Source organism: Myxocyprinus asiaticus, chromosome 19, assembly GCF_019703515.2.
Source record: "Myxocyprinus asiaticus isolate MX2 ecotype Aquarium Trade chromosome 19, UBuf_Myxa_2, whole genome shotgun sequence".
NCBI lineage: Eukaryota > Metazoa > Chordata > Actinopteri > Cypriniformes > Catostomidae > Myxocyprinus > Myxocyprinus asiaticus.
In genome coordinates, this window is record NC_059362.1 from 43596034 (window position 1) to 43618409 (window position 22376).

The 22376-nt window shown below is 37.2% G+C and overlaps 1 protein-coding gene and 1 long non-coding RNA gene across 5 annotated transcripts; one reads left to right on the top strand and one right to left on the bottom strand.

The window, feature by feature from the left end:
- Nucleotides 1–648: 648 nt before the first annotated feature.
- On the bottom strand, nt 649–13834 carry LOC127409668 (trifunctional enzyme subunit beta, mitochondrial-like). 3 transcript variants are annotated; one of them, XM_051644398.1, is made up of 17 exons: nt 13729–13790; nt 13415–13438; nt 10208–10284; nt 10020–10061; nt 9654–9744; nt 9279–9323; nt 9074–9173; nt 8827–8914; nt 6394–6581; nt 5482–5662; nt 5133–5254; nt 4886–4965; nt 4370–4417; nt 2482–2569; nt 1821–1895; nt 1360–1524; nt 649–1247 (listed from the first exon to the last, which is right to left on the bottom strand). In XM_051644398.1, the coding sequence occupies exons 3-17, from the start codon at nt 10272–10274 to the stop codon at nt 1212–1214; spliced, it is 1416 nt and encodes a 471-aa protein (XP_051500358.1). In that variant the 5' UTR covers nt 10275–10284; nt 13415–13438; nt 13729–13790; the 3' UTR covers nt 649–1211. The 3 variants fall into 3 exon arrangements, with proteins under 3 accessions (XP_051500358.1, XP_051500357.1, XP_051500359.1); XM_051644397.1 differs by lacking the exon at nt 13415–13438 and having other exon boundaries at nt 13729–13834; XM_051644399.1 differs by lacking the exon at nt 13415–13438 and having other exon boundaries at nt 10208–10337; nt 13729–13796.
- A 1031-nt stretch (nt 13835–14865) lies between these two features.
- On the top strand, nt 14866–21672 carry LOC127409760 (uncharacterized). Of its 2 annotated transcripts, XR_007892034.1 has the most exons (6): nt 14866–14981; nt 16344–16449; nt 16681–16755; nt 19096–19470; nt 19646–19764; nt 19842–21672. It is a non-coding gene; the product is annotated as an uncharacterized LOC127409760 (long non-coding RNA). The 2 variants fall into 2 exon arrangements; XR_007892035.1 differs by lacking the exon at nt 19096–19470.
- Nucleotides 21673–22376: the final 704 nt, after the last annotated feature.

Here is a 22376-nt window from a genome sequence, read left to right on the forward strand (position 1 = left end):
CAGCCCAATCTCCAGACCTGAACCCCATTAAAAACCTCTGGAATGTGATCAAGAGGAAGATGGATGGCCACAAGCCATCAAACAAAGCCGAGCTGCTTGAATTTTTGTGCCAGGAGTGGCATAAAGTCACCCAACAGCAATGTGAAAGACTGGTAGAGAGCATACCAAGATGCATGAAAGCTGTGATTGGAAATCAGTGTTAAATATTGATTTCTGAACTCTTCCTAAGTTAAAACATTAGTACTGTGTTGTTTAAAAATGAAAATGAACTTGCTTTCTTTGCATTATTCGAGGTCTGAAAACACTGCATCTTTGTTGCTATGTTGACCAGTTGTCATTTTCTGCAAATAAATGCTCTAAATTAAACTATTTTTATATGGAATTTAGGAGAAATGTTGTCAGTACTTTATAGAATAAAACAAAAATGTTCATTTTACTCAAACACATACCTATAAATAGTAAATCCATAGAAACGGATAATTTTGCAGTGGTCTCAATTTTTTCCAGAGCTGTATATATACATACTGTATATATTACATATTTTAACATACATGAAGTGCTGGTCTGTTTAGCACTACTGTCTGATAATGACTTATAAATGTGACAATCAATAGCCATATAAAGAACATGAAAAAAAGTGAATATATCTGACAATTTTTAAATGATGTTTATTTGTAGAAATTGTTAGCAAAATGTGGAAAGGAGACAACAGACTCCCCACAGCTTCACCTTCTTGAATCTTGAGGCACTCGTGTGTTTAAGTGCGAAACCTTCGTCTTTAAAGCTGATTTAGACTTTCTTACAATCCAGTCCTCAAGAGCTAAACACCATAAACTGACCATGGCTGCTAATATCAGTATTGGTTATATAAGCCACATCATGACCATATCACTTGAGAGATAGATTACAGGTAAGTTTTGAGTTATAGAACGCTTGGTGACTTCCAACTGGCCTGTTTTAAGTGCTACATTCTGAATGCAAAAATATCATATGACCAACTTGCGGAGTATCCTCTGATTTTATCATTAACACATTCTCAAATAAAGCTATGTGAACATTTACAACCAAGTCACAGGATTTCAAACCAAGAATCCACAGATAACATTTGAGGGACAATTCTTGTCAAGGCATTACGGCACTTTAGTATTTACAGGATTTATTTTTGTGTGTGCAGTTCATTATTGAATACCATACTTGTAGCTATAGAGAGATTACTGAGGATAAGCTTCAATCACCATAGCATGACCCTGAAACAGAATTGCAAGAGAATAGTAAGAGGATATTTCTATAGATGCAGCACACATTTGTGCAGATGTGCATTGTAGTTTGGAAAAGAGATGTGTCTGTGTACAAGCTCACCTGCCCTCCAGCAGCACAGGCTGCCACCAGGCCGTACTGACCCCCTTCCTTCTGCAGCCGGTGGGCTACGGTGGTCACCAGTCTACAGCCTGTGGCACCAAACGGATGCCCAATGGAGAGAGAACCACCCCATGTGTTAAACTTCTCCATCGGAGGGGCACCAACCTGAGTTTCAGAAACCACATGCATTTAAAACTGAGAAACAAAAAATCCTAAACTTTTATTATTATTGTTATTATTATTTCTATTCTTCATTTAGATGATGCTTTCTTGCAGAACATTTTTATTACAAGTTAATGACTTCAGGTTCAGTCCTCCTGGAGTATCCTAAGGTTAAGTGTCTTGCTCAAGGGCACAATGGTGATAGTTCATGAATCAAGCCCTCCTGGGGTTTGAACCCACAACCTTTCTGTTACCAGCCTAGATCGTTAACCACCCATTCCGAAAACATGCACACACACCTTAGCTTTTTTGCCCATGTACGTTTGAGCGAACCAGTCTGAGTCCATTGCCTTCAGGTTTGCCATGATCTGACCCTGGGAAAAAAAAAAACACAAAATTAAAATGAACGATTAATTATACATACAATGACATGACAGCTTGATCTGTATTAACACAAAACTAACCTTACCACGGACAGCTGTTCATCAGTCAGTTCAAGAGATTTGGGAGATAAAATGACGGTCTGATTTATGACCAAAACCACACACTAGTCGCAACAGGACATTATGCTGTTAGCTTGGTTTTTGGTTCAGTGGTGTTGAGCAGTGTCAACTGTCTATTAAACATCAACTATGTCGCAGTATTTTTGCTTTCCGTGTGGAATAAATGCTTGTTGCTAGAACGTTATCGCTTTGCACTTGGTTAGGACACAGTGAGATATTCCTGAACATATATGATGTTCAATAATTAAATACCAGCATTTTCCCTGAAGTGCTCAACTGTCCTACTGCCCAGCAATGAACTAGACAGTAGCTCTGATTTCTATAGTTTCTGATGAGGAAAAGCACATTTATAAGAGTTGTGTCAATCACTCTAAAAGTGTCTATATAACAATATCAACAATCACTGTAATTGCACCACACAAATTCACTGCAATGAAAAACTAAATGTGATGCTCACAGCGAAAGCTTCATGGAATTCAAATACATCGATGTCGTTCATGGTTAGACCGCTCTTCTCCAAGACCTTTGGTGTGCCGTAAGTTGGTCTGAGAGAGAAAAACAATTAATCAGAAAAGAGAGTGTTAGAGAGACAGACACAGAGAGAGAAAGAGAAAAGAACAGGAAGAATTGCTTATTTACATATTAATATCTCATTAAAGAATTTTCTATTACAACTAATATTTTATTTGATTATTTTATTTGCGGAAACAAAGTTTGATTTCTGCACTAACACACTATTAAATCAATTAAATAAATAAATAACCATTAGGCTACAACAGTTCTGCATTATACATTATACATTAAATAATATTATTCATGCCATTTTGCAAACTTGATGTTTGATCTGAATGGTCACAAATTTATTTTGATCTTTGTTTCGAAACATGTCTTACTGTTAAGCTTGATGCTAAATGTTTCTTTCTGGAGAATATATCAGAATATTGGGGAACTGATAACCAGTGAAGTAGAGAAGATTGAATATTGGTAAAAAAAAATAAATAAATAAATAAAAAATAAAATAAAAAAAAAACTGTAATATTGGGGAATTGATAAGTGAAAAAGTAGAAAAGTTTGAAGCATGAATATTTGTAAAAACAATATCGAAATATTGGGGAATTGATAATCGATAAAGTAGAAAATATTAATATTTTAAAAAAAATATTTTAATATTGGGGAATTGATAACCGGTAAAGTAGAAAAGTGTGAATATTTGTAAAAATAAAAAATAATGTGTAATATTGGGAAATTGATAAACGATTAAGTAGTAAAGTGTGAATATTGGTAAAAAAAAAAAAATTATTTGAATATTGGGAAATTAATAACCAATCAAGTAGAAAAGTGTGAATGTTGGTAAAAAAAAAATATATATATATTTATATTGGGATACTGATAATCAATTACGTAGTGTGAATATTGGTAAAAAGTATTGGAATATTTGGGAATCAATAACCGATTAAGTAGAAAAGTATGAATATTACAGATACGGGTCAGGATCTTCAGTTAATGTTCACATCAACCATCAGAATGGGGAAAAATATGATCTCAGTGATTTGGAGCGTGGCATGATTGTTGGTGCCAGATGAGCTGGTTTGAGTATTTCTGTAACTGCTGATCTCCTGGGATTTTCACGCACCTCAGTCTCGAAACTTTTATCAGAATGGTGCCAAAAACAAAAAACATCCAGTGAGCGTCAGTTCTGTGGACAGTAACGCCTTGTTGATGAGAGAGGTCAACAGAGAATGGCCAGACTGGTTCAAACTGACAAAGTCTACAGTAACTCAGATAACCGCTCTGTACAATTGTGGTGAGAAGAATATAATCTCAGAATGCTTTTCTGTGATGTACATGGGGGACCTACACAATATTAGGCAGGTGGTTTTAATGTTGTGGCTGATTGTTGTATGAATACTGGTAAAAAAAAAAAAAATCGGAATATTGGGGAATTGATAATCGATTATGTAGTAAAGTGTGAATATTGGTAAAAGATATCAGAATATTGGTAAATTAATAATCGATGAAGTAGAAAAGTGTAAATATTTAAAAAAATATATTTAAATGTTAGGAAATTGATAACCAATTAAGCAGAAAAGAATGAATATTTGGTCAAACCAATCAATCTATGTCTTTTATGAAAGAGACTTATATTTCTAAAAGAAATCTCTGCCTAATCTGGAGTATCCTCATTTTATTGCAGACTGTAGGAATATCAATCACAAACTTGTACGACATGCTGTTTCTCACTACGACACTAACACAACCACAACAATAATAAAATCCACAAAACAAAACCTCATAATCCTGACACAGAGAGAAAAAGAAAAAGAAGAAAATAGGCAGAAACTCACCCGAGAAGCAACTGGTCTTTTGGGTCTTGAGACACGTACACAAAATCTCTAAAGATAAAAACAAACAGACACATTACAACATCGACAGTAACACCATGTGCCACTGTTTGCTGTAGTGCACATGATGTTCAGAAATCTGTAAAATAGAGACACTTTAAATGCTGATTATTCCATGGCTCTCTGAAATACTTGATTCTGATAGGTCAATCGTAGCAGTCTGCGGTCAAATATTTTTGTGCATGACCACTACACTGTAAAGGGTGATACGAAACCCCTCTGCTTTCGCAATCACACTGTTAGGGGTTTGTTTTGCAAAAATGACAGGCTGACTTCCCTTACTTATTCCACAACACCTGAGCACCTTTATGAAAACTGTTAACTTAATTCATGAAAACGACTTTACGTTCAAGTTAACTTTCAATAACTTTTACCTTATGACAAACAAGATTCAAGGCTACATTATAAAATTAAATACAAATTATGTTGGGGTTAGGGAAACTATTCTTGCTTCTGTACCTGAGATACGCTTTGGGCTTGTAACCCAAAGCAAGAGCTTTCTCTTCTGACATGATCAAGACTGCAGATGCACCATCAGTCTGAGAGAACACACACACACACACACAGACACAGACACACACACACACACACACACACACGGAAAAGTTAATCTGTGATTGAAAGATCTGACAGAAATACCTTAAAAAATAAAGAGCTGATGAAAACAAAAGAGAAGAAATATTTAATAATCTGGTGTGTAACTGACCAGGAAGGAAGAGTTTGCAGCTGTCACAGTGCCGTGAGGTTTGATGAAGGCGGGTTTCAGTCTGCCCATCTGTTCCATGGAGGAAGGACGGATCCCGTTATCTTTGGACACAATATCTTTCCCTGAGACACACGCATCGTTCACATGAACCGTCATAACTGCTCAAATCAAAGCTTCATGCTTGACAAAAACAACAAACTCAGTGTTAAGTTTGATGAAATCTAGTATTACAGCCTAAACCATTTGCTCTGGCAAACGTCTGCAAGCTGAATTAACACGAACAACAAAAACAAAACCTTTTATCTGACTATAAAGAGCTGAACTGAAAATAATTGTGTTTATTGGTCACCTGGCACTTTAAAATCGATGACATCACTGAGCAGCCCGTTATCTTGAGCTTTCTTGGCGAGAGTGTGAGACCGCAGTGCAAACTCATCCTGCTCCACACGTGTCACACCAAAGGCGGCGGCCAGACGGTCTGCAGAGTGACCCATCGTCTCTGCGGTGGAGAATTCAGCTACAGCTGGCAGCTAAATACACACAGAAATATATACAGACAGAGATTCAGGAGTGTTTGGCAACCGTAAACTAACTTAATAGAGGTAATGAACTATTGCTTGGTAGATGAATTGTTTGTTATGATTATTTGTATTTATAAATGTAATTATTGTACATTGGTGTCTTATATTCTTGCTGCTAATGGGGTAAAAACTCTGCTTTATGTCATGCCGAATATCTCGTATTGTACAATGGTAAAATCACAGGCTAAATTACCTTAAAGGTGCACTCACTAATTTTTTCCTCATTAAAAAAGTTTTACTCCTCATGAAATTAATTGTAATTTGGAAACATATGTATAAAATCATGAGCACTCACATGAGATGAAGACAGTAACCTTATAAAAGCTGTTTTATTCTACATGGAGAGGGTCCCCTCATGGGGGCCGCCATTTTCAGATCACATGACCAGCCAAATATTACTCACTTAATCTCAGTAACCGTCCTGTTATTGGACACTTTCATTCAAGGATTAAATTAATCATGACTCACTGTGAATAGTGAAATTCTGCAGTGGCATCAGTAACTGAAAACTACTGATTTTGAATGATGCTGCAGCCAGGCCACTAGGGGTCAGTGTAAGTCCAAAACGACATGAACAAAAACGTACTGAGTGCACCTATAAAGATGACTCAAGATTGTGTTCCTCACACACAAGGTGCTCTATGGGTAATATGTGAGGTGTATTATGGGTAATGTAGTACCTCAGGCGCGAGGTGAGCGAGGCGGATGGAGCCCAGGAGAGCGAGTCGAGCGCCAAGGGTCTTCGCCTTGTTAAGTGACAGCATCGTCTTCCTCATCTTGCGGCTGTGGCGAATTGGAACGTCGGACATAAACTCAACGCCACCGGCAACCACGGCATCACACTGACCCGAAGCGATCAAACCAACAGCTAGAAAAGAAATTAACAATCAATAAAAACATGACACACTCATTTATTTGTTCTCATTTGTGATTTTCTTTAGTCACCTCTGTGGCAAAAGGAAAATATTTAATTAAATAAAAACAGGTGATAATACTGTATATAATATGTAAAATATGCATTCAGTAACTGGGTGAAAATATATTTTGCTGAAAGAAAAATGAAGTCTATTTTAAGACCATTAAGGATTTTTGCATTGTGACATTTTTTGATATAATTAAAGGTGCACTCAGTAATTTTTCCTCATTAAAAAAGTTTAACTCCTAAAGACATGAATTGTGTAATTTTGCAATATATGTAGGAAATCATGACCACTCACATTAAAATGAAGACTCCAGTCATATCAGTAACCTTATAAAAGCTGTTTTATTCTACATGGAGAAGGTCCCCGCATGGGGGCTGCCATGTTAGAATTGCATGATTTTTTTTCCCCCAAACCACCCAAGCTCAAGTCACGCCCTTATTGAAAAATACTGGCAGGCTTATCTTACCATTGGTCGGCATCAGATCCATTCACAACCTTTCTGGAGTCTGGGCCATTCACAGGTGATTGCACGAATGAGAAGACCAATGAAAACTTTCCTGAGGGTTTAGTCATGACTGCGGTGTGAGGTTTGTGCTCAAGTGGTTTGGGAAACAATATTGGCCGTTAGAATCACATGACCAGACGAATACTACTCGCTTAATCTCAGTAACCGTCCTGTTATTTGACACTTTCATTAATTGATTAAAGTAATCATGGCTGACTGTGAATACTACATTTCTACAATGGCATCTGAAACTGAAAACTACTGATTTTAAATGATGCTGCATCCAAGCCACTAGGTGTCAGTGTAAGTTCATGATGACACAAAGACAAAAGTTACTGAGTGCACCTTTAAGCATTTTTTCCCTCTCCAAATCAAATTACTGCAATGCAAAAGAACTGATATCTCATAACTGTAATGCAAAAAACAATGATGTATTATTTCAGTTGTAGTATTTATACATCATGGTAGTATCTGCTGTACTAACTTCAATTTATGCTGATTTAAAGGTGCACTCAGTACCTTTAAATAAAAAAGTTACTGTATTTTATTTTACATAATATATTATTTTAGTTAAATATAAAATCTTAACCGCATCTGGGAGAAACAGCACGCTGTTTTTTTTGTTTTTGTTTTTTTTTCGCCCTTTCTTTGTCTTTTCTGACTTTGAAAGTAAAAGTAACACACTGGCATAGTGACTGATGCATGTCGTCATGAAACAGAGACCCTCCCCACCAAATCCGAACACGAGTGGTCACAGAAGACGCATTTAAATGACCAGGTATAAACAGCGATGTGTCTCACCTGACCACATGTGATCAGATCACCCAAAACTCTTCTTAATATTAGGTGGAAACAGGGCCTATAAGACTTGTGGTTAAAATGTTAATATGTGCTTAAAAGGATAGTTCACCCTCATGCCATCCCAGATGTGTATGACTTTCTTCATCAGAACACAAACAATGATTTTTAGAAGAATATTTCAGCTCTGTAGGTCCATACAATACAAGTGAATGGTGATCAGACTTTCGTAGCTCCAGAAATAACATAATGGTAACATAAAAGTAATCCATACAAATCCAGTGGTTAAATCCATATCTTCAGAACCAATATGATAAGATGTGAGTGAGAAACAGATCAATATTTAAGTCCTTTATTTTTTCACTTTTACATCTGAAAGTCACATGTGGTGCCTGTTTAGTTTCACTTTCACATCTGAAAGTGAAAGTGGAGATTTAGAGTAAAAAAAAAAAAGACATACATTTTTATCTGTTTCTCATCCACACCTATCATATTGCTTCTGAAGATATGGATTTAACCACTGGAGCCATATGGGTTACTTTTATGCTGCCTTTATGTGATTTGTGGAGCTACAAAGGTCTGATCACTATTCACTTGCATTGTATGGACCTGCAGAGCTGAGATATTCTTCTAAAAATCTTTGTTTGTGTTCTGCTGAAGAAAGAAAGTCATACACATCTGGGATGGCATGAGGGTGAGTAAATGATGAGAGGATTTACATTTTTGGGTGAATTATCCCTTTAATTGTCATGGTGGAATAAATGCTAAATGGTCCTCAAATAAGCTTCATTTTCTTTGCGCAAAAAACTTCATATGATTTTGGCCTGAAATGTGACCTGGTTTTCATGGCATTCGCCCAACTGTGCGTAAGTGTGTTTGTTCAGTACCTGTAGTCATTGCCTGGTTGGAGGAAATACAAGCCATGGTCACCGTGTGAGCAGGAATCTTATCAGAGAATCCAGCACCGAGTGCCGCCTACAGGGAAACATTAACATAATTTCTAAACTATTTTATTCTCAGAAGCATGTACCCAATTTACAAGCCAACACTTTCACTAACAATGCTAATGCCAATCATTAAACAGAATCTGACAGGAGTCTGTAAAACTAAAAATAGTGTAGAGGATAAACTGACTTCTCTGGCCACATTACTGGTCTTCACTTCCTGAATGACCGTTCCATAGACGATATAATCAACAGCGTCTTTAGAGATACCAGTTTTGACCAGCAAACCCCTGGAAAAACACACACGATATTGAATGACGTATTATTCAATCAGTTGAGCGCGTGTTTTAGTGATGAGTGAATGTTTATATGTGCTTGTTTGTGAGATTACGTACTGTAATGCAGCTCTGGCCAGATCGTGCGGCATCAGATCAGCATATCTAATGATAAAGATAGAAAGACAGAGCAGAGGTAAGATACACAAAGAGAATGATTTCATGAAAACTCCAGTGCTTAAACTCTGTATTAACAGCACGAGATAAAGGGACACATACTGGAACATCTGTAAACATTTTCATAGTAATAATTCAACATAAAAAATATCTGTGTCATTAATTTTCCACTAAACAGCATCTGATGCTAGAATAGATGAAACAGCAAGTAAAGGGATAGTTCACCTAAAAAAAATTACATTCTGTCATCAATTAATATGGATAAACTATCCCTTTAAAACAGCTTCCACACACACACACACACACACACACACTTACGTTGTGCCGGACAGGAGGAAGGGGGTTCGGACACCATCAACCAAAACAATGTTCTTCACTCCTGGTTTGGCCATAGTCTTCTTGCTCTTTGCTGTTTGATTATAACAGACACAGAAAAAGATCAACAAAGTGTAATAACAATACTCAGTTATGCTGAGAAAATGAAGCCAATGATGTGCTACTGAGAATTCAAGTTTCAAACTTTACATTCTGCTCAAATACGTCACAGCTGGACTGAATAACACTGAGATGATTCCTTTTGAGATGAATGAGAATGCTAATAGATAGCTCTCTGCAGGTATTACAGACCTCTTGAGTAAAACAGAGAGACTAATGATTATATTATGGTTGTAAGATGAACCTTACCTTGAGCTTGCAGATGGGCAGATATGCTGAGAGACCGTGAAGCTGGAGGGAGAGAAACCTTAAGTCATTTATATAAAGTTTGAATTGCTGATAATCACATTTTGATACTGAATATATCTTCAAAGATCAGTGGTCTGCAAAATATGAAGTGTCCGTTAAATACCACTTGAGACCCCAAGGTGTCTTACCGAACTGGAGGGACCGTGCAGATGTCACCGGACCGCTCCTCAGAGTATTTATCAATAAAGATGCCATCTTTAACTTCCTGGAACAATTAAAGTCATTAGTGTCTCTTTAGAGGAAGACTTTCTCTGGAGCCTACATGCAACAAAACAAGATCAGTCTGTAAACAGGTCAATGACGGTCAATTTATTTTATTTATTTATATTTTTGTCCGGATCAAACTGCAATTTACACAAAACAATTACTTGAATACACCTTTTCTTCGATGAACATGTTTTCAATTACAGAGTTCAAAGTCATTTGAATTTTTTCTGGAGCTTAAAGTAAAAAATGTCATGTGGTGTATCCGTCCAAGAAGAGTATGAGTGAAATAAATGAATAAATAAGTCTCATAATAAGTCTCATTAAAACCTGGAGAAATAAAATGTTGGCACGAGTAGTGCAAAATAATGTTTTTAATTTCTTAAAAAAATAAGCATGACACAATTTGTTTTAAATTAAAATATTATTAGCTAATGTTTGAAAAACTTTTGTCCAAAGTTAGGTGGTGTAATGTTGTCATGAGACCAAAAAACAAAAACAGAGGATGCCTTTAGACCCTCAAAAAACATCAGATATTTTGCATTTTAATGAAAATTCACATTTTATTTAGGTCATTTGGAGTAACCCTGAGAAAACTTCTTGATAATCTAAAATATTACTCAAAAATTCATGATATTTGTAAAAAAAAAAACAAAAAAAAAAACTTCTTTTTGAACAAATATGAAAACTTTTTGAAAACTTATTTGGAAATAATGAAATAATGAAAGTCAATTTAAAGGGTTCATGTCATGAGGAATACATTTTTCCTTGATATTTTAAAACATAAAAGATCATTCTAATATAAAACTTACTGTAAATTTCAGAACTCAAAACTTAATCCCCAATGCAATAAAAGCATTCATTGAAATCAAGCTGCAAAAATGCCTCATTCTCTACATTCGCGTCTTCCCTATGTCACTAGGAGTACATTAATTCATGACCGCCTCTTCAATGAAAAAACATCAACGACTATTTACATCATCGCACCCTTGGTTCCGCCCACTGGCACTTCAGTTCGTAAACTGAGAGCAGGAAAAATAGGCCTAACTATTCCTGAATACCAAAGGGGACCCATCTAGACTATTAATTATTTTGTATATAAACTAGGGCTGAAATGTTTAGTCGACGTTATCGACAACATCGACAATAAAAAACTGTCTGTAAAAATGTTCGTTGTCAAATAGTCATTTGATCCCGTTTAACATAACATGAGATCACATTAAACCTAATGATGACGCACGAGAACAGCACTGCAGCTCGCGCCTGACTGAGGAGAGGAAGAATTACACAGCTCACAGTCCAGATGCACTCTAAACTTTCATAGCTTCAGGTGATGTAGATCGCAAAGTATGAGGGAATTATAATGCAAAAATACAAAATAAGTAAATACAGAAGCACTCTCGATGTGGAATAAGAGGAGCTGGAGCTCTTTATCCCCTTTTCTTCTACTTACTAGGTCCTCGTGGTGGCGCAGTTACTCAACTCAATCCGGGTGGCGGAGGACACGTCTCAGTTGCCTCCGCTTCTGAGACCGTCAATCCGCGCATCTTATCATGTGGCTGACTGTGCACGACACCGCGGAGACTCACAGCATGTGGAGGCTCATGCTACTCTCCACGATCCACGCACAACTTACCACACGCCCCATTGAGAGCGAGAACCACTAATTGTGACCACGAGGAGGTTACCCCATGTGACTCTACCCTCCCTAGCAACTGGGCCAATTTGGTTGCTTAGGAGACCTGGCTGGAGTCACTCAGCACACCCTGCATTCTGACTCATGACTCCAGGGTTGGTAGTCAGCGTCAATACTCGCTGAGTTACCCAGGCCCCCCATCTGCCCTATTTTTAATTGTTGGTGTATGAAAATATGAACTAGATGGACATCTTTGACCGTTCTGATGCATTTCCAGTGATGTGATGCTGTATGTGTGTGCATCTATTTATCCTGCTTTGGACTATGTGTGTGCAGTTTTTTCAGCTCATATCAGTGTGGATTGCTTGTGAACCAGACATAATAAGATTCAAGCTTAGCAGAGGAACTGTTATTGAAGGAGGGGTCAGTTAAAAACACTACTGGACCCGAACGCAAAAACCGTGAGTAAACAGTTTCATTCATGAATATTTCAAATGTCATGACTGTTTGATAGTTTATGGCACTGTTGTGCTTACAGTAAGTAAACAGTTTAATTTATTTGGATGCAATGTTTTGGATAAGCGTTATGTGTAAACCCTGAAATTTAGTTTTATAATGTTGTGGAGCTTGTTCATTCTCTTCCGATTGAGTTTCAAATACGGCTGTATTTGAGGGGCTGCACGATGTTAGCCATTTAGAGCAGTGGGCATTTACATTTAAGTTTTAAGAAGGCTGAGCGTTTCAGACAGAGTGCCAGAGACAGGGTGGAAAATTATCATATTTTACTAAATTATGACAGTTCTGGTGCAAACCAAACTTCACTAACATTATAAGTGGACCTCAGGCAAGATAATAAAATTATTTTAAAAAGTTTTAAAAAAAATTATGTAACCAAATCAGACACAAAAACTACATTTCTACGAAATTGATGTGTGCTTTAAACTACATTTTTAAAGATTCCTAATTTTTATCACCTTGGAAAACCTTGTATGTCAATGATCCAAACTCGAGTGAGATGTTGATACAGCTTTTACCCAGACCTCAACAGATGTACAGGCAAACATGACATTTAAGATCTAATTCATATTTTACTGTCTTAATAAATGTACTGTTATCACACAGAAATGTCAGCGTTGCATAATATCATGCATTTATAATTAACACTGATCTGGTGTGAGGGAGTTATTAAATATAACGTAGAGTGCCCCACAAAAGGTATTTAGACATTTAAGCCACCTAAATGTGTCAATGTCATTGCATTAGATAACATAATGCCATACTGTATATCAAATAAACAAACAAACCTCTTTTTGTCCAATGCTTTGCTTGAAAAATGTGTCACTTTCTTTGATTTTTTTGTAGACTAATTCAAATACATTCACATATTTTTAAGTTTGTCTTTCATGTTCATATGTATGTGTGATTAATGATAATGTATGTATTTCTGACACAGATACGGTGTGTGGGGGTGTGTTGTGTAGATAAGACCCTTCACCTAAATCTGTCAGCCGGTTGTAGCCTACAAGGACAAACACACAGCGACATTAAACATCTCATAAGCTGCTTAAGCTCTTGGTATCATTATTAACTAATGCAGAAACTACACTATAGCCACACCACATAGCCACAAATGACAGTAAAATAATAGTTAAAACACAGTCATGAAGCACAAATCAAACTTTAGCACACAAACAGGACAGCGATTCATTCTTCTACATGTCAAACACTGTGTAAGATTTTCATCAGGCTTTATTATATACACCCATAATATGTGTTGTTGCATTTAGTGTATAAATGTACATATTTTACCTGTTATTGTTGTAAATGTGAAGAGAGTTTCATACGTCGCGTCTCTGTTTAATGACTACAGCAGTGCACGAGCCGCAGGACCCCGCGGAACTCTAGTAGCCCGAATCACTGCCTGAGCAAAAAAACCGGAAAGCTTTGCAAAAGAATACTTTCCTTTATTTATTTATTTATTTATTTATTTATTTATTTATTTATTTATTTAGGCATGTATTAAATATTGATTAAATATTGCACTTTTTGTGATTTTGATTATTATTATTATTATTATTATTATTTGTTTTTTAGATTTATATCTATGATTTGTATAATAACACTTTTTTTATTTGATTTGACTTAATAAATTAATTCGAAAATAGAAAAAGTCCCTTGAGAACTTTGTCAGGATTTTTGTTAAATATAATAATAATAATAATAATAATAATAATAATAATAATAATAATAATAATAAATCCGTAAAAAATTATTTTACTGACTTTTAACTGGTAAAAAAAAACATATTTTGCAATTAATTTGAAATTTTGCAATAATAATGGAACATGGTGGCATAAATATTCTTTTTTATTTTAGGTAAATTGTATTTCTACATTATTTTAAAGCCAGTATTTTCTGTATTTCAAAAATAATTCTGGAATTACTGTAAGTCCCTAAAGCATGTCAAAAGAAAATGGCAGCTTTGGTCATTTAAGTGAGGAATTTAATTAACTAGAAGATCCTGCCGAATAATACATGTATTATGCATAATACTTATCCATAATTTGCTTCATAATTGTTTCTTTTTTTATGTTGTATGTGTGATTTTTATATTATTGTTATTATTACTTATTATTATTATTTATGTTTAATGGGATCTGGAATTTAATAAAAGAAGAAAACTGAAAAAAAAACTGACTTAATATTTTAAAAATCATCTGTTAAAGAAAAAAACATCATTATTTAAAAAGATGGTTTGCACACAAAAAGCTAGTTTGATTTAAAAGGCGGTAAATTGACAAGCACGGGCTCGTGCTTGTGCGTGCGTGCATGCGCGCTAGCGGTGACGTCATTGAGCTGGACGCTGCTGGTGCAAAAAAGCACTGAAAAATGTAAAGTTTTAAAGGAACTGACATTTATGTAAAAGTATTTTGTCTGGCAATGTAACTTATATTATTACGGTGACTGCATAAATACCTCTTGTTCGTATGGCATTGAACGAATACAAAAAAAGAGGGTGCTGCTGGCGCGCGACTGCTGCAGAATTGCGAATAATATCACAGGTGACAAACTTATTACACATATGTTCATTATGAGTTTATATGTATTAATATATACGATATTAGTGAAGCTGAGTGAGATGAACTTTGACGCGATGAACTTTGACCCAGTTTTGTGAGTTCATTTCAGGGCAGTGTGTCACAGATGAGTCAATACAATTATAGTAATATTATTAGTAATATATACGTTATAAATAATGTATTACTAACTGTAATGCATGTGTGTACAGGTTTGCAAACATTTAAAAATATTCAGTCGCTTCCAAAATATTTACTATGATAACTATAGTTATTGAAACTACTGTAAAATCATAATAAATTATTATGGGATCTCAATCAAACAGTGAAAGAAACTTTCAAAAGCTTTCTGTAATTTATTTATCTTGTCATTTTTAGAGTGTGTGGGTAATACCAAGTTGCAATAGTTTTACTGTAATAACAGTAACAGTATGGTATTTTGAAGAAACAAATAGTAAAATATAGTAAATTACTGTAAGGTCTCCTGTTGTATGCAAACTCACCTGTATCACTGAATGAGTGATGAAAAATCATGTAATGTTCTTTCTATATATATATATATATATAAAACTGTATATATATATATACGTATACTAAATATATAAAGAAATGTTAGATAATATTATATATATATATATATATTATTAATTATATATAAGTAAAATTTATATCATAATATTATAATTATCTAGATTATAATACTGTATTTATCAGGATGCATACAAATGTCTGGTGACATCTGATTGAATGCACACAGTTGCGTGTGAGGTGTGTGTTTGGTCACGTGAATGTGACAGGTGGGGTGGGGGAACTGGGGCAGAGGTGGCATATATCCAATCATGACAGGATTCTGGGCCAAAGGTCATCATGTCACTTGATGCATGTATTTTTTAAATTTACAAATAGTCATTAACCCCTGTAGTAGTGTCTTGTACAACACATTATTCCTCCTATATAAATATTGATTATAATCTGTTTGGGACAAACAAAGGAAATACATTTTCTTTTTCCAACAGCACACTACTCATAGCAGGAGTTTGAGTTTGATGTGAAATGTGTAATTACAGTATTTACGTTCAGTCTAGAGGAAAAACAGAAGTGTTGATATATCACTCAAATCATAAACACAAACCAGCATGACTGCTTTTCAATAACAACATTTATAAATGTTACTTTGTTAAAAGTATTTTATGGTAAAAAAATTCACGACGGAAAAGAAGAAAGGACTCATGCAGAGTACGACACACAAATATAAACGCGATCAAAATCAGTGTAACATTAAAACAGGATGTGAATATTATTTATTAAACCTCTTTTTATAGTTGTTGTTTTTATCTGTTGTTTCAGCGGTGCAGGATTTTGTGATGGGTCTGCCACCAGTGAGAAAACTGTCAAAAACAAAGTGTCGAAACAAAGCAAAGGGCTTTACCCCGCTCCACTCAAGATTATAGAGGTAAACACACACATACTGTATGGAACGTAGCAATCTAAATGAATACATACATACAAATCATATATATATATAAAGTTAATTATACTTAATTCAATTAATTAAACATAAACTTTATTTAGGAATAATTTTCACCTTACCCAAAAGGAGATTTTGTAAATTTCTTGCCAACTTCTGAGGCCAATTTTGTCCCCAATACATGCTCATAAACTCACCTGTGTTTGTGTGTTGCAGTGTGTTCAGACAAGTGTTGAAAACGGTAACGCTGCTGGATATCAGACTGAATCACAGGGCAGTATCATAAACACTGTGAGCACTGAATTACCTGCTCTGCACCTGTACACCTGTAAACTCTCTTATTAAAGAATATTCTGGGTTATAGTTGTATAAGTGCTTTTATAACATTTTAAGCTGCACATTTCTGCCTTTAAACCCTCCAAAAATTGGCCCCATTCACATCCATTGTAAGTGCCTCACTGTAACTTCGATTTTAGCTTTTTTTTTTAAAGAAAAAGAGGGATGAGTCTAAATAATTTTTTGTGGTAATCAACATTATGCCAAAAATACTGTCGATTGAGCTTAACTTGTATTGAACCTGGAATATTCCTTTAATAGTACTTATACTGTTACTGTACAGATGATTTTGCTTCCACTGCTGTCAGTGAAAATACAATCTTTGAAGTCAACAAAAAACTACGATTTCATTTAGGAGCCCCAACCGTCTTCCAGGGGCTCGTAAATGACGTGCTTAGAGACATGGATGATCGTTTTGTGTTGATATTCTGATCTTCTCCCAGAATATCCAGGACCATGTTCAGCACGTCAGGCAGGTGCTTCAGCGACTGCTAGAGAATCGGCTGTCCATCAAGGCGGAGAAGTGCGCTTTTCATGCTCAGTCGGTTCCGTTCCTGGGGTTCATCGTTTTGTCCGAGGGAGTACGCATGGACCCTGCTAAGGTCAGAGCCATCTCCGATTGGCTAACCCCAGATTCTCGCAAGGCATTGCAGAGGTTTCTGGGGTTCGCTAATTTCTATTGGAGATTCATTAGGAATTACAGCCAACTCGCCGCACCTCTGATGGATCTCACCTCTACCTGCTCTGACTTGTGTTGGTCCCCACGGGCTGAGGCAGCATTTTCTAAATTAAAGGAGCGGTTTTATACTGCACCCATCCTTGTAACTCCTGACCCTGCAAGTCAGTTCGTGGTGGAGGTGGATGCGTCTGAGGTTGGTGTTGGAGTGGACCTGATGCAGCACTCTTCCTCGGACGGAAAGATGCATCCGTGTGCCTTTTTTCCGCACCGCTTAACACCAGCAGAATGAAACTACGACGTCAGTAACCGAGAATTGCTGGCTGTCCAGTTGGCCTTGGGTGAGTGGCATCATTGGTTAGAGGGATCGGAGGTGGTCTAAACTGATCATAAGAACCTAGAGTACATCCGAAGCACCAAACACCTTAACTCTAGACAGGCTCACTGGGCACTATTTTTCACCCGTTTTAATTTTGTTCTTTCGTATCGCCCGGGCTCTAAGAATGTCAAGCCCGACTCTTTGTCTCGATGTTTCAAGGTCGAGACCTCCACCATTATACCAGATACCATTCTACCCGCCACTCGAGTGGTGGGCAGGGTATCCTGGGAGGTGGAGGCTAAAGTCCGTGCTGTGCTACGAAACACTGCGCCCCCCGCTACATGCCCAGTGGGTTGGTTATTTGTCCCACGATCGGTTCGGACACACGTCCTACAGTGGGGTCACTCATCCAATGTCATTGGTCATCCAGGGTCGACTCGTACCCAGATGCACATTAGACAGCGATTCTGGTGGCCATCGCTTGCGCAGGACATACGCTGTTTCATAGCCGCTTGCCCCATTTGCGCGACTGATAAGACCTCCTGTAACCCCCTGGCCGGGCTCCTCCAACCGCTGTCTGTCCATTCGAGACCCTGGTCGCACATAGCCATGGATTTTGTAACTGGTCCCCCCCCATGGCAACACAGTCATTTTGAGTGTAGTGTACTGGTTCTCGAAGGCGGCTCATTTCATTCCCCTCCCCAAATTACCCAAAGCGAGGGAGACAGCGGTAGCAGTCATAAACCACGTCTTCCGCATTCATGGCCTCCTGGTTGATGTGGTTTCTGACAGAAGCCCCCAGTTTGTGTCGCATTCTGTCGACAGCTGGGGGCTACGGTGAATTTGTCCTCTGGGTTTCACCCCCAGACAAATGGGCAAGCGAAACAGGCGAATCAGGAACTGGAAAAAAAACCTGCACTGTGTGGCCTCCTGTAATCTGTCTTCTTGGAGCAATCATTTAGTCTGGTTCGAGTATGCACACAACTCCTTGCAGTTATTGTCTATGGGGTTATCACCCTTCCAGTGTAGCCTCGGTTACCTAACTGTCACGGCTCCAGTGATTTTGTCGGTTTGTTCTGTGTGTTTTGTTGTTTTCTCTCCCTCATGTCTCGCAGGTGCTGCCGGCATGCATGATCAGTGTTTCCATGGGAACACTGAACACTGATCATGCCACTAATTAGCATGCTAGCAGCACCTGGTTCTCCATTGATTCACTCCCTACTTAAGCCCTTCATGTTCTCAGTATCTTTGCTAGATTGAAGTTTGATGTGAAGTAACTTATCTCACTCTCTCTGCCTAGTTGGTCCTGTCTCGTGTATCTGTTTGGTTGGCTGTCTCTGCCCATGTGTCGCGAATGTGGTTGCCTTCCAGTTTGCTGCACGCTTGTTCTCTGCGCTCACGAGTCTTCAACGGAGGACTCCTCATCTCTGCTCACGTGTCGGGAGAGTGATTGCCATCCAGTCTGCTGGGCGTTGTCCTCTGCACCTCACTACGCTTCAACGGAGGATCCCTACGAATCTGCTCCTGACTTCCACACCGCACACACTCGCCTACAAATACACTATTCACGGATTTGCCCAATGCACAGCCACAGCGCGAATACAGTACATCTTCAGACTCCTCCCTGCAACTGCAGCCGGTGCCGGGATCCTCAGTCTTCGCCGGCACAGTGGAAGTTAATATTTATTGTTAATAAATCCTTTGAACTGTGGGTCTCTTTGTCTCGCTCTCACTCTCTGACACTATCCTCTGAAATTACTTTCCTTTTCGGCTGACGTGACCTAGCTATTTTATATTAAATAGCTATTTAGTCAACGCTTATGACCTCTGACCTCTTGTCTGTTTTCTAGAACTTTGGTAAGCTGGCTATGTCGTCAGAGTCCAGGGCTCTGATTGGTCTGTATCAAGGTCAGATGGCCTGCAAGAACCACTTTGGCCAGCCGGAGAGAGAAGTGAAGAAGTGAAGTGGGTGAGGCTCAAGGAATGATGTCATCAGGTGGTTAATCTGAGTGACTAATAGCTGATGGGTGCTTTTGATTTTTTCAGGAAGCTGGCTGTCCTTTGTTTGGGGCCTATGGGAGCAGGTATCGCCCAGGTGACGATAGACAAGGGTGTGGCCACCATCCTAAAGGACACAACGCAGGAAGGACTTGCCAGAGGTCAACAATTGATTGATAGATAGACAGACAGACAGACATGATAGATAGATAGATAGATAGACAGACATGATAGATAGATAGATTGATAGATAGATAGATAGACAGACATGATAGATAGACAGATAGATAGATAGATAGATAGATAGATAGATAGATAGATAGATAGACAGACATGATAGATAGATAGACAGACATGATAGATAGATAGATAGATAGATAGATAGACAGACATGATAGATAGATAGACAGACATGATAGATAGATAGATAGATAGATAGATAGATAGATAGATAGATAGATACTCAGTCTGACATTAACTGCAGGTCATAGTATGAAACAGCAGAGGGCGCTGCACTCCAGTGCATGAGTGTGGAAAGAGACTATTACAGTTGAGAGCCACTAGGTGTCAGTGCTGTACACCTTCTGTTTGTAAACACCCATGAAATTAGACTGTTTTTTTAATTTTATTTTTTTATCCATAATAATGATGGAAGTTTTCTTTCTGTGAGGGTTTCCACAGTCTTGGAAAGCCTTGAATTTTAAATTCTAAAATGATTTCTAGCCCTGGAAAAGTCATGGAAGTTAATATAAATATATTTTAAATAAATAATAGAAGTTAATGGAATCTTGAAATCATGGCAATTTCCATAGTAAATAAATATATTTTTCTAGTTATGCTCAAATCTAAAACATTTTAAGAAAAGATTTTTAAGGATTCATGTCCAGTAATCACAAGTGACTGGGAAAAGGCGTGAAAATGTGTTGGTCAAAAGGTGAGGGAACCCTGTATAATGCAGTTTTTTGTTATAGGCAAAAATATTTGTTTTGACGGTTGTGAATGTGTTTTAGACTTGATAAATACCTTTTAAAAACAAAATAAAGAAGGGGTTTATTTTGCGATAATGACCAGCTGACTGTACATTTTCAATTACGTTTTTATGTGAAAAGAAAGAAATCGCAGAGTCTCCAGAAACAGCTGAATTCCACTTCTGATTTGCACTGGAGTTCTGATGAACCTGTTGGTGTTTATTTTGTGAAAATGACTGTCTGACTGCTCATTAAACCACTAATTACAAGACTTCTTGCCAAATGGATAAATAAATGCAGTGAAATATTTATTAGAGCTGAAATTATTTTATAAGCTTACTAAAGATCGCAAAGTAATAAGAGAAGTAATAAAGACTTGCAATACCCGGATGACCGATGAAATATCATTGTATACCCAGATGTGTGGTTGTTGTTCAGAAATATCTGACCGCTAGATGGTGTGATTGACCAGTCAGAATCAAGTATTCCAGAGAGCTGTTTAATAATATCAAAATGTATTAGAAAGTAATATATCAAATTCTATAATCTCTCTCAGGCTCAACGACAAAACCAAAAAGAAGTCTTATGACTTTTGAGAGAAATGCAATTCTGTCCTCGTTGTCAGGACAGCTGGAGTATCGTGGCTTTGAGACTGTGGACATGGTTATTGAAGCTGTGTTGGAAGACCTGTCAATCAAACATAAAGTGGTGAAGGAGGTGGAAGCTGAAAGTTAAGATGTGTGCGTATGTTTGCTGAGTGCAACAACCCTCCTGATATCTCTGTCCATTTCTATCCTCGTGTATTAAATGGTATTATTATTTCTGCTTGTTAAACTCTTCAACGAATGTTGTATTTATAGATGTTTCCTGCATTCTTGGTGGTCCTACATAAAGATTACACTTCTTCATGATCTTCTTGTTCTGTTAAAGTTTTAAAAATGTTTTAGCAGAAATTTGAAGGAATAGTTCACCCCAAAATAAAGGTTTTGTCATCATCTACCTTAATGTATGGAAATAAGCAGCTTAAACATTGTGCCTCACATCTCCTTTTGTGTTCTACGGAGGAGAGAAAATAATTAGGGATCGGAACAACATGAAAGTGAGTTAATGTTTTTATTTTTGGGTGGACTATTTCTGTGTAGGTCATGTGATAAAAAAAAGTTTTATCTTTAGATAATGCAAGAAAAGTTTTCAATCTGCAGGTAATTCCTCCTCACTGTATCTTTGCCACCAACACATCCGCTCTGCCGATCAAAGACATCGCAGCAGTCAGTATGTGACCTGAGAAGGTGTGTTAGGTTAGGTTAGGGTTTAATTGTGTTGTTATTCATTGATAAGGTATTTATGTTGATATATCTGCTGTATAAGATGTATATGTTTTGTAGGTGATTGGGATGCATTATTTCTCTCCGGTGGATAAGATGCAGCTGCTTGAAATCATAACCACAGATAAAACCTCTAAAGACACAACAGCATCTGCTGTAGCTGTGGGGCTCAAACAGGGCAAGGTCATTATAGTCAGGGTAAGAACATGTGTGTTGTGCTTTTGTATGAGGCTGTGCATGTGTTCAGCATTCTCTGTGCAGGCCCTAAATGACAGTGTGTGTGTTTACAC

Coding starts and splice junctions, on each gene's coding strand:
- LOC127409668 (XM_051644397.1), bottom strand. CDS start 10,274: ATGGCATCTTTATTGATAAATACTCTGAGGAGCGGTCCGGTGACATCT. Junction 6,582..8,826: donor CAACCAGGCAATGACTACAG/GTACTGAACAAA, acceptor TTTCTTTTCTAG/CTGTTGGTTTGATCGCTTCG. Junction 2,570..4,369: donor AAAGACCAGTTGCTTCTCGG/GTGAGTTTCTGC, acceptor TTTCTCTCTCAG/ACCAACTTACGGCACACCAA.